Genomic DNA, 12,357 nt, shown 5'->3' with positions numbered 1-12,357 from the left:
TTTTCCAAACACAAAAAACCCCACCACATCTTCCATCACAATACATCCACACATACTGTGCCTTCTATGTCTTCTGTTTGCTATGTTTTTATCTCCACCATTTTGGTTGAGTACTTGTGTGTTCCAATTCGTTATTTTTGAAGATGTATTATTTTGCTGGTTATCCTTTCTTCTAATGCCATCTTATCCATTTATAAAATACTATAAATGGTAAGTTAAATAATTATTTTACAACACTCCCCATCTTGAATGGTATAGTGTAGTTGTAGTTTATTTAACAATTGTTGAATTCTATTGATGTTATATCTATTAAAAAAAATATATTATTACAATCCCTACCACAGCTAGTATTTGGTGTTCCATTATTTGACTACTCTATGAGAACTTTGTCATTTTTAGAATAGCCATGGAGTAGTCTTTGTGTCTCGGAATATTTGGTTGTCAATATACAGTTTATGGACAACGAGAGCTCCACACTTCCCTTTTAATCTCTTTGAAGATTGTGTACAGAACTTTGCTCCCTTGTGCACAATGCACTTCTGATGATTACCATATTACCAGATGTGCAAAGTTCAGCCACATGACCAACAACCACAATTTAAACTGGATCCAAAACCACAGAAGATGCTGGCACTGTGTCGGAAACCATCAGGCTTGCAAATGTAATTTAATCACCCCATGGACATTGTAACGATTTTCATTGGTGGAAGGAGAGGAGGACCAAAATGCAGCGTGGTAAGTGTTTGTCATATTTTAATTGAAAAAAAAACAGAACACTACACAAAATAACAACAAAGCGAAAACGAAACAGTTCTGCCAGGTGAACAGACACTAAACAGAAAATAAACACCCACAACCAAAATGGGGAAAATAGGCTACCGAAGTATGATTCTCAATCAGAGACAACGAACGACACCTGCCTCTGATTGAGAACCATACTAGGCCAAACACATAGAAATATAACAACATAGAAAAAAGAACATAGACTACCCACCCCAACTCACACCATGACCAACCTAACACAAAGACATAAAAAAGGAACTAAGGTCAGAACGTGACAGACATGGGGTGATTAAAGGTTGTCACCCACAGATCTTCTGCTAATCCATTGCCAAACCCAAAAACCAAGTCAAACCCATTCTAGACCAAGTCCATGGCACTTTCAAGAAGGTGGCTGTTGTGAAGGCTCATGTCCTCACCCCTAACCACATGTTCTCCAACAAATAAAAGGGACTCGCACACCCTCTCTCTCTCGGTCTCTCTCTGTCTCTTTCTCTCACTCTCTTTCTTTCTCTTTCGTTCTCTCTCTCTCTCTGAAAGTGGAAAAATGAATAATACATAAGACGATGTGTTAATTATTGCAACTCATATATTTGAAAAGGGGATTGGATTTGGCTAGTCAGAGAAAATCTGCAAGAAGAAATTGCATATCAGAAGAATGTTGTTGTTTAAAGCACAGAGAGTGTCCTCAATAATAAATTATGTTCTCACCATTAGGGGACATGCCCAATGATGAGAAGGATGTATATTAATGAGGTGTAGGAAGAATCAAGAGATCATTATGTAAACAGGGGATTTATGCTAAACATTCAAATGTTTTTAAGGCAGAAAGAGTGCAAATGGGAGACTGCAAAATGTGTTGTCGTGTAGTTGTGTTATCATGCGGTCATGTCATATAGTCATGTAGGCATGTAGTCATGTTGTCATGTAGTCATGGTGCCATGTAGTCATGTTGCCAAGGGGATGATGGACACCACTCAGTAAAACCATGGGGATGATGGACGACACTCAGTAAAACCAAGGGGATGATGGACGACACTCAGTAAAACCAAGGGGATGATGGACGACACTCAGTAAAACCAAGGGGATGATGGACGACACTCAGTAAAACCGAGGGGATGATGGACGCCACTCAGTAAAACCAAGGGGATGATGGACGACACCCAGTAAAACCGAGGGGATGATGGACGACACTCAGTAAAACCAAGGGGATAATGGACGACACTCAGTAAAACCAAGGGGATGATGGACGACACTCAGTAAAACCAAAAGGATTATGGCAAAATAGAAGCTTGTTAGCTCCACAATAAGAAAAAATGAATAATAGTTTTTAGTTTGCAATCTTTAGCATTTACTCAGCTTGCATGCAACTGTTTCTCTTTCATTTTGAAGCATTGTGTTCAGAAAAATGGATGACTCTCCTAAATGCTGCGGAATCATCATGCTGCTCTCAGAGAAAGAATCGCTGAAGGAAAGTTTTGATTGAGTTGTTAAAGATGATGGACATTAAAGATGATGTCACTGAGGAGATGATGTCACAAGTGATCTTTAATGTCATCGAATGTCCTCGTCAGGATGCTCTCATGCAGAGCTATTCAGGTCAGGATGTTCAGGTTATGGAGGGACCATGGTTAATGTCAGGCAGTCTACAGTTCAAACATTAAGAAAGCTGTCACACTGCCACTGTTTTGGTAAATAGCTGAGGGATGAGGCTGGATAAATGTAACCACTCTCAAATTCATTGACAGAGCTATGGATGCAAGAACTGGCCATCTATGTAATCAAAATTAAAGTTTAAACAGCTTTTGAGGCTATACCATTGGTGACCGGAGCATAGAACAGGTGGAGGAGTGTAAGTACCTCACTACGATAGTTGACAACAAGCTGAACTTGGTGGGGGTGTGTTATCTAAACGTCTGTCCAGACTGTACTTCCTGTAATCTAAATGTCAGTCCAGACTGTACTTCCTGTTATCTAAATGTCTGTCCAGGCTGTACTTCCTGTTATCTAAATGTCAGTCCAGACTGTACTTCCTGTTATCTAAATGTCTGTCCAGGCTGTACTTCCTGTTATCTAAATGTCAGTCCAGGCTGTACTTCCTGTTATCTAAATGTCTGTCCAGGCTGTACTTCCTGTTATCTAAATGTCTGTCCAGGCTGTACTTCCTGTTATCTAAATGTCTGTCCAGGCTGTACTTCCTGTTATCTAAATGTCAGTCCAGACTGTACTTCCTGTTATCTAAATGTCTGTCCAGACTTTACTTCCTGTAATCTAAATGCCAGTCCAAACTGTAGTTCCTGTTATCTAAATATCAGTCAAGACTGTACTTCCTGTTATTTAAATATCAGTCAAGACTGTACTTCCTGCCTAAACTTAGGCTGAGTATTAGTATATGTTTTACAGTCCTTTTATAGATTTTATTGAACCTGTCTTAACACTTATTGTAGTTGCCTGGTTTGGCTCCCTCACTTGGGCAAGTCACAATACCGCAGGTCAGTGGTAAGATTGTAGGGAGAAATCAACAGGTTCTCTGAGACATTTACAAAGACTGCACACGTAAGAGGGGTAAATAAATAATTGTGGATCTTACACATTCACTAAACAACCAATGTAGTAGGTAAGGTAGCCTAGCGGTTAAGCGCATTAGGCCTGTAACCGAGAGGTTGCTGGTTTGAATCCCTAAACCGATTAGGGGAAAAAACTCTTGATCAAGGCATTTACCCTAACCGCTACTGTAAGTCGCTCTGGATGAGAGTGTCTGGTAAAAGACTCAAATGTAACCGCCATCAGGGAGCAGACTCTGTTCTTTAACTCATAAAACCAAGAGAGCCACTAACAGTTCTATAGTGGTATCAGTATGGCTTTTAAATGAACATATACAGGTATTGTGTGACCTACATTTATATTGCATTGCACAGCTTTTAAATGAAACAGATTTGTGTGGCTTTATCTTGTATATATCTTGTCAGCATTAGCATCTGTCATGCGTGAATGTTGCTATTCATATGTTTACAATATATATCTTTATTTTTATCCTATCCGACTTGCCCCAACTGAAGTTCCTTCTGGAAAAATAAAGTCATTCCGACGTCATCATAATGATGCAAAATACATCATATGATCAAACACATCATAATGGTGATGTGGCTGGTGATACTTCAGTTCTTGAAATTTCAATATCTTGAAAACTTAACTGCTGATATGCAAAACATTTTGGGACTAATCACTGAAAACATCCCCCCAAAAAGTTTTTGAGTGGATTTCCCCTTTGAAGTTAAGTTATAAAGGTGTGATGAGCCACTGGAAATCTGCTGCCTCTGTCAAATACATAATCCATCATGTGTTGTCATTTAATCTGCCAAAACAGCAAGTAAGACAATATCAACATTTTTTGGGAAAACTATTACTAATTTAATTTCTCTCTTTGAACACATTATCCTATTTCCTCAATGTGTAACCTTCTGAAAAATAATCCATGATGTCGTTTTATGTGCTGCATCGTACGTTTGTGAAAGTATTGCAAAGTGCAGGGATGGTGGTCTGTACAGCAGAGTGCAATTTTGTATTTCAAGTGAATTTTTTTTCAATAAAAATCCATTCAGTGCTATAATGGATTAACAATTATGCTTTCAATTTTATGCAGCTTAAAATGGTAATGAGTGGGCCTTAGGTGCCAGCGTTGTCAAGGTGACAGCTTCATCAGACTGAAATAAATGTGAGATGTTCATGAAGGAATAGCCAAAGCAAAACATAGAAATCAGAGTTATCTTATATTTTGTTAGAGAGTTGAAAGATATTGAAAATTTTGTTTGCTAACTGCATTGCTAAAAGCAATAAAGGCAACGTGTGTTTTGTACTAAGCATCCTTAGTATTTCATTTTCATCGACTTGAAACAAATCCATCCTTTTTCCTCTTTCATTGTGATTACTTACCAGTTATGTGATACATTTGATGCATCAATTAATCCATATATTAATAAAGTCTTCCATACAGTGCATTTGGAAAATATTCAGACCCCTTGACTATTTCCACATTTTGTTACGTTACAGCCTTATTCTAAAATGGATTTAAAAAAGAAAACTAAGCAAATCTACATACAATACCTAATAATGACAAAGTGAAAACAGGATTTAGAATTTTTTGCAAATTTATTACAAATAAAAAAACATATCTTCTTTACATAAATATTCATACCCTTTGCTATGAGACTCGAAATTGGGTTCAGGTGCATTCTTTTTCCATTCAGCATCCTTGAGAAGTTTATACAACTTAATTGGAGCACCTGTGGTATATTCAATTGATTGGACATGATTTGGGCTCCTGAGTGGCGCAGTGGTCTAAGGCACTGCATCTCAGTGCAAGAGGCATTACTACAGTCCTTGGTGCAATTCCAGGCTATATAAATCAAATCAAATGTATTTATATAGCCCTTCGTACATCAGCTGATATCTCAAAGTGCTGTACAGAAACCCAGCCTAAAACCCCAAACAGCCAGCAATGCAGGTGTAGAAGCATGGTGGCTAGGAAAAACTCCCTAGAAAGGCCAAAACCTAGGAAGAAACCTAGAGAGGAACCAGACTATGTGGGGTGACCAGTCCTCTTCTGGCTGTGCCGGGTGGAGATTATAACAGAACATGGCCAAGATGTTCAAATGTTCATAAATGACCAGCATGGTCGAATAATACTAAGGCAGAACAGTTGAAACTGGAGCAGCAGCACGGCCACGTGGACTGGGGACAGCAAGGAGTCATCATGTCAGGTAGTCCTGAGGCAAAGTCCTAGGGCTCAGGTCCTCCGAGAGAGAGAAAGAAAGAGACTGAAAGAGAGAATTAGAGAAAGCACACTTAAATTCACACAGGACACCGAATAGGACAGGAGAAGTACACCAGATATAACAAACTGACCCTAGCCCGCCGACACATAAACTACTGCAGCATAAATACTGGAGGCTGAGACAGGAGGGGTCAGGAGACACTGTGGCCCCATCCGAGGACACCCCCGGACAGGGCCAAACAGGAAGGATATAGCCCCACCCACTTTGCCAAAGCACAGCCCAGTATAACATCCGGCTGTGATTGAGAGTCCCATAGGGCGGTGCACAATTGGCCCAGCGTTGTCGTCGTCCGGGTTTGGCTGGGGTAGGCCGTCATTGTAAATGAGAATTTGTTCTTAACTGACTTGTCTAAAACATTGGAAAGAAACACACATGCTCTGACAGAGCTCTGGAGTTTTTCTGTTCAGATGGGAGAACCTTCCAGAAGGACAACCATCCCTGCAGCACTCCACCAATCAGGCTTTTATGATAGAGTAGCCTGATGGAAACTATCCTCAATAAAAGGCACGACAGCCCGCTTGGAGTTTTCCAAAAGGCACCTAAAAGACTCTCAGACCACGAGATACAAGATTCTCTGGTCTGATGAAACCAAAATTGAACTCTTTGGCATAAATGGCAAGGGTCACGTCTGGAGGACACTTGGCACCATCCCTACTGAGAAGCATGGTGGCAGCATCATGCTGTGGGGATGTTTTTCAGTGGCAGGGACTAGGGGACTAGTCAGGATCGAGGGAAACATGAACAAATCAAAGTATAGAGAGATCCTTGATGAAAACCTGCTCAGGACCTCAGACTGAGGCAAAGGTTCACCGTCCAACAAGACAACGACCCTAAACACAAGGTCAAGACAACGCAGGAGTGGCCCAGCCAGAGCCCGGCAGCAACGCTCCACATCCAACCTGACAGAGGTTTAGAGGATCTGCGGAGAAGAATGGGAGACACTCCCAAATACAGGTGTGCCAAGCTTGGAGCTGTCACGTCACAACTGGACTCCATCACTTCACCGATAACCTCCCCTATATCTGTCACTTCCTTAGTTCCATTCCCCAGGCAATATTGACTATGTGTTTCATATCTATACACTACTCGTGTTTCTTTTATTGGTCTATGTTCCATTTATTATTAAACTCACCACCTGCACTTGTTTTCCGACTCCCAGCTGACTAGTTTTCACCATTTGGTTTCAATGGCTACCAGCCTTCACCAGCATGAGTGTCACACCCTGACCATAGTTTTCTTTGTATGTTCTATGTTTTGTTTGGTCAGGGTGTGATCTGAGTGGGCATTCTATGTTGGATGTCTTGTTTGTCTGTTTCTGTGTTTGGGCCTGATATGGTTCTCAATCAGAGGCAGGTGTTAGTCGTTGTCTCTGATTGGGAGCCATATTTAGGTAGCCTGTTTTGTGTTGGGTTTTGTGGGTGATTGTTCCTGTCTTTGTGTTTGTTACACCAGATAGGGCTGGTTTCGGTTTTCACGGTTTTTGTATATTGTTCTATTGTCATCTTTATTAAAGATGTATCAAAATAACCACGCTGTGTTTTGGTCCGCCTCTCCTTCACAGAAGAAAGCCGTGACAGAATCACCCACCACAACAGGACCAAGCGGGGTGGTGACAGGCAGTGGAAGCAGGAGCAGCGCAAGGAGGAATGGACATGGGATGATGTATCGGACGGCAAGGGTTGCTACACATGGGAGGAGATCCTGGCGGGAAAGGATCGCCTTCCATGGGAACAGGTGGAGGCTGCTTGGAGAGCAGAGGCAGCCGGAGAGAGGAGCCGGCGGTATGAGGGAACACGGCTGGCAAGGAAGCCCGAGAGGCAGCCCCAAAAATTTCTTGAGGGGACACAGGAAGTATGGCGAAGCCAGGTAGGATACCTGCGCCAACTTCCTGTGCTTACTGGAGGGCGAGAGAGACCGGGCAGGCACCGTGTTATGCGGTGGAGCACACTGTGTCCCCAGTGCGGGTGCATAGCCCGGTGCGGTACATATCAGCTCCTCGTATTGGCCGGGCTAGAGTGAGCATCGAGCCAAGTGCCATGAAGCCGGCTCTACGCATCTGGTCTCCAGTGCGTCTCCTTGGGCCGGCTTACATGGCACCAGCCTTGCGCACGGTGTCCCGGTTCGCCTGCATAGCCCAGTGCGGGCTATTCCACCTCGCCGCACTGGCAGGGCGATCGGGAGCATTCAACCAGGTAAGGTTGGGCAGGCTCGGTGCTCAAGAGCTCCAGTGCGCCTGCACGGTCCGGTCTATCCGGTACCACCTCCACGCATCAGCCCTCCGGTGGCAGCTCCCAGCACTCGCCCTGAGGTGCATGTCCTCGGCCCAGTACCACCAGTGCCGGCACCACGCACCAGGCCTACAGTGCGCCTCGCCTGTCCGTCGCAGCCGGAGTCTCCCGCCTCTCCGGCGCTGCCAGAGCTTCTGCTGCTCAGTCCATAGGCGCCAGAGCTCCTCCGTCCAGTGCTGCCGGAGCCTTCCTCCTCTCCAGCGCTGCCGGAGTCTCCAGTCTGCCCAGCGCCGCCTGAGCTGCCCGTCTGCCCAGCGCCATCAGTCTCCCGTCTGCCCAGCGCCGCCTGAGCTGCCCAGCGCCGCCTGAGCTGCCCAGCGCCGCCTGAGCTGCCCAGCGCCGCCAGTCTGCCCAGCGCCGCCAGTCTGCAAGGAGCTGCCAGTGCCGCCAGTCTGCAAGGAGCCGCCAGTGACCATAGTTTGCTTTGTATGTTCTATGTTTTGTTTGGTCAGGGTGTGATGTGAGTGGGCATTCTATGTTGGATGTCTTGTTTGTCTGTTTCTGTGTTTGGGCCTGATATGGTTCTCAATCAAAGGCAGGTGTTAGTCGTTGTCTCTGATTGGAGCCATATTTAGGTAGCCTGTTTTGTGTTGGGTTTGTGGGTGATTGTTCCTGTCTTTGTGTTTGTTACACCAGATAGGGCTGTTTTGCACGGTTCTTGTTTTTGTGTATTGTCATCTTTATTAAAGATGTATCAAAATAACCACGCTGCGTTTTGGTCCGCCTCTCCTTCAACAGAAGAAAGCCGTGACAATGAGAGCATACAACAATTATGAACCTCTTCTTACCTCTACTGCAATACCTCTAAGTTAGGAAATATGAACCATTATAGCGCTCTGGTATGCATACCACTGTTTCATATCAAATAAAACATTAATATGTATTGTGGATGGAACAAACTGAGTGAGATGTTTAACAGCTTCATATTGAATCTTCTGTCTAAGTTTCACACACTACAGAGCCGGTCTTGAATAGGATTCATACAGTACCCTTGTAGCTGAAGGGAATGTTTGATCCAGGCCCAATTGAATAGTTTTAACAAATGTGTATATAGCCCTTCGTACATATCTCAAAATGCTGTACAGATACTCAGCCTAAAATCCCAAACAGCAAGCAATGCAGGTGTTGAAGCACATAATCTAGTGCGTTTATCACAGTCAACACACCCATATTTTATTTTAATTAGCTTTAAAATGAAAGATTTTCTCTCAGCTTCATGGCAAAATGTGTAGAATAGCATAAGATTAGCTATAAAACTGCAAATGTTCCTCTTTGCCCCGTGGCACAATGTGTAGAATTGCAGGAAGTTGTTTTCCCCCATCATAAAGAAATATAATTTGAAGGTAACAATGCACATTATTACTGGGTCATGTTGGGCCTTGGATCTTATTGTGTCTGCGCCCAAGTCATCATGTAGGTCAAGTGATCATCTTATGATATTAGAGGGGTTCTGGTGTGGGATGGAGTGCTTTACTGTGGAGTGTCTGTAAGAACACTACCCTCTGAGCACACTGTCATTTCAGCATGGATAATTGGGTAATAATATTTGGTTGTGACTTTGATATGATTACAACCTATATTCATCCACTCAAAAAGAGTTAGTTGAATTTCCAATGTGTTATCACTATGCTTTCAGTCATCTAAAAGCACAACCGAATTCCAATGGAAAAACAAACATCTAAGTTAAAGAATAAGACTAAATAAATCAAACTGTAAATGCACTATCAATAAAGTGTTGATTTGATTTAGTCCTATTCTTTAACTTAGATTTTGGTTGAGATTGTGATGTGAATCCAACATATCAATGATTAATTTGTAGACATGCTAGAATTAAAGCCAGACTAAGTCAGTAGCACAGATGTAACTATCCAAGACATCCATACTGCTGGGTGTCAATCTGGCGTAGGATATAGGTAAGATCCCATTCAGTGATGAAGCTCTCTTTGCTCAGAAAGTTAGTGAGATGTCTTGGATTCAGGTAAGGGGACCTCTATTAGCTTCTTTTCATTCGTCAGGAACAATGCCCTCTTGTAGAGATAAGTTAAGAATGCCAGCCAGTAGTCCACGCTCAATTCATTTGCAAACTCCTTTATTAGCAAACCCCGTTAAGCCTTTCAGGTTTTCACCTTCTGTAGCTTTTTGTAGACTTCCCAGGGTTGGACCGTTGGAGCAGGACATGCTGGTAAAAAGGAGGGCAGCAGTGCTGGGTTGATGGGTGGTAGGGACTGTTTTACTTTTGATAGTGTTTTGTTTATTTAATTTGCTGTACCATGCCTATCGTCTGGTCTAAGACCGTCTTTGTGGAAGATTTCCTCAGTTTGGGAGAGGATGGCTAAGTCTTTGATGTTCTTATGCCACTTGGCATAATGAAACAACATTCACTGTTACTTAACTACTGTATTGTTTAGTCTATATTAGGCTTTAAAATGTAATTATAGAATATAATAATGCTTCTATAATTGCCTCTTTGAGTTGCACAAAATATATAGGCTGTTCTTTAAATGAGTCACATTATACAGTAACACCATGCACTTTAGAAGATCATTTCAATTGCCCTCCATTCAACAACAGGTATGATTCACCAGTTGTATTTCTCGGAATGAGAAGGCAACATGGTTTTGATGCCTCCCAGTGGAGGATTAGAGCAAACATTTGTTGCACTTCCCATCTCTCACAAGGTGAAACTGCAATGTCCACTGGCAATGATACCTCATACCCAGATATTAGACTACCAGTAAAGTGTGATGGAGGGGCTTGAAAACACACATGGCTCTTATTTATCTCCAGTGTAGAAAACTCTCATTCCCATTTTATATCCAAATTATTACAAACACCCCCTGCAAATAGAGATAAAATACAAAGCAATTATGTTAAAGGTGGGAATACTTCATATTTTGCTACAGCTTGACAATTGGCCAACTTGGCTCAGAGAAAGTATTGCATATATCCCATACGCGAACACATGTTTTTGTTTCAGATCCCTGAACTACGACGAGCCAATGCTTAGTAAGATCAGAATGACCTTCTATCTGTCATGCTACATCAAGGCGTACCAAGGAGAACCCTAAAAAATAGAATAACCAACAAATTACAGAAAATGTGTGACCAATTTAAAGCCTCTGCAGCTTTAGAAGTAGGCAGCAATAGCCACTCTTCATATTTATTATGGCAATTAATAATACTTCAATTATGGGATATTTATAATGGAATACTGTATGTTAAATATATTTAAAATGACCTAATACAACATATTGTGTAAAAGTGCTGAAGGCTGTGCCCAAAAGAGTGATGATGATCTTGCATGGCATCAAAACATGTTCCAACATACACATACCAAGCCCACTTTTTCCAGTACTTGATAAAGAATTTAAGTAACCACTTATGTTACAAGAAACATGTGATATAACACATGACGTGTCATTCGTCCTCATTTACAAAGTCGCAATTTTTTAACGGGGGACAGTGGCTGTCTATGTGACAAAGACACTAGGAAACGTACAATAAATGCTTCAATATTACTACCTCCATCTTTGAAAAATCAATGTAGCAACTCAGTTTTCCCCACCCTGCAGCCTGGCCAGCGTGAGTTGACAGTGACAGCAGCACGCTTGCGCAGTATGTCCACTGGCTCGGAGTCGGTGCTGAAGTTGGGCGGATGGAAGAAAAACACCGCCGATGGAGATTATAGGGCAGGATGCATCTTTACTGTGCGATTTAACAAGCATCAACATAAAACACGTATAAATGAACCACTACAGAATACTGACAACCAGAATTAAAAGGGTAAGATTATGGATATTCTTCATTCTTCTGTTAAATGTCCCACGAGCTAGCACTAGCCATGCTAGTCTCATAGCTAGCTCTTCATAGCTCTTCTTCGCAGCACAGAACATGAGAGAACGGTCTAATGTTAGCTAGCTATACAGGAATTGGGGGTTATTCTTATTTTTGTTGATGCGACAATAAGGCACTATCGTAGTTTTCTATTAGTTTTGCATTATCATGCGGTGTCTTGCCAAGCAGAATCAGATTGTCTTTGCAGCTAACGTTACATGCAATGTTTTAGCTAGCTAGTTAGTGCAGAATCACAGCTGCAGATGCTTCCAATCACAGAGAACCACGCACAACACCCCAGGAGCTGCAGGCAAGGACAGCTATGATGCGAATGTTTTAGCAAATTATGGCAAGCATATGATATGCTGTTAAGTGTATTTAGTTAGCTAGTTCTAAAATGTACGATTTTACCACTGCTCACTAGCTAACTATGTCATACATTTCAATTGGCAGCGAGTCCGTTTACTTGGTATGGCTGAACTAGGCTACCGCTCCAGCCTGCCTTTTTCCATATGGAATATAAGGGGAGAATCTCAATTGGTTGTGAAGAGGGAACTTGGAAACATTAGAAGTCATTAGAAATGACTCCTCCACTAGCACATCATCAGGCAAATTACCTT

The 12,357-nt window shown here is 42.3% G+C and overlaps 2 protein-coding genes across 4 annotated transcripts in view; both read left to right on the top strand.

Annotated features, from left to right (window-relative positions):
- The first annotated feature begins 598 nt into the window (after positions 1-598).
- On the top strand, positions 599-8,600 carry LOC135511567 (uncharacterized). Its single transcript, XM_064933054.1, has 2 exons — positions 599-735; positions 7,177-8,600. Exon 2 carries the CDS (start codon positions 7,469-7,471, stop codon positions 8,210-8,212), a length of 744 nt encoding a protein of 247 aa, XP_064789126.1. The 5' UTR covers positions 599-735; positions 7,177-7,468; the 3' UTR covers positions 8,213-8,600.
- Positions 8,601-11,533: 2,933 nt separating this feature from the next.
- The window catches only part of LOC135511889 (regulator of G-protein signaling 17-like), a 36,952-nt gene continuing 36,128 nt past the window's right edge, over positions 11,534-12,357 (top strand). For all 3 annotated transcript variants that reach the window (XM_064933398.1, XM_064933397.1, XM_064933400.1), the window contains exon 1: positions 11,534-11,686. In XM_064933398.1, coding sequence (XP_064789470.1) covers positions 11,648-11,686 — 39 coding nt within the window. In that variant the 5' untranslated portion in view covers positions 11,534-11,647. The remainder of the gene's footprint in view (positions 11,687-12,357) is intronic.

This window comes from Oncorhynchus masou, chromosome 24 (genome assembly GCF_036934945.1).
Source record: "Oncorhynchus masou masou isolate Uvic2021 chromosome 24, UVic_Omas_1.1, whole genome shotgun sequence".
Classification (NCBI taxonomy): Eukaryota; Metazoa; Chordata; class Actinopteri; order Salmoniformes; family Salmonidae; genus Oncorhynchus; species Oncorhynchus masou.
This window is presented reverse-complemented; position numbering and strand designations above follow the sequence as displayed.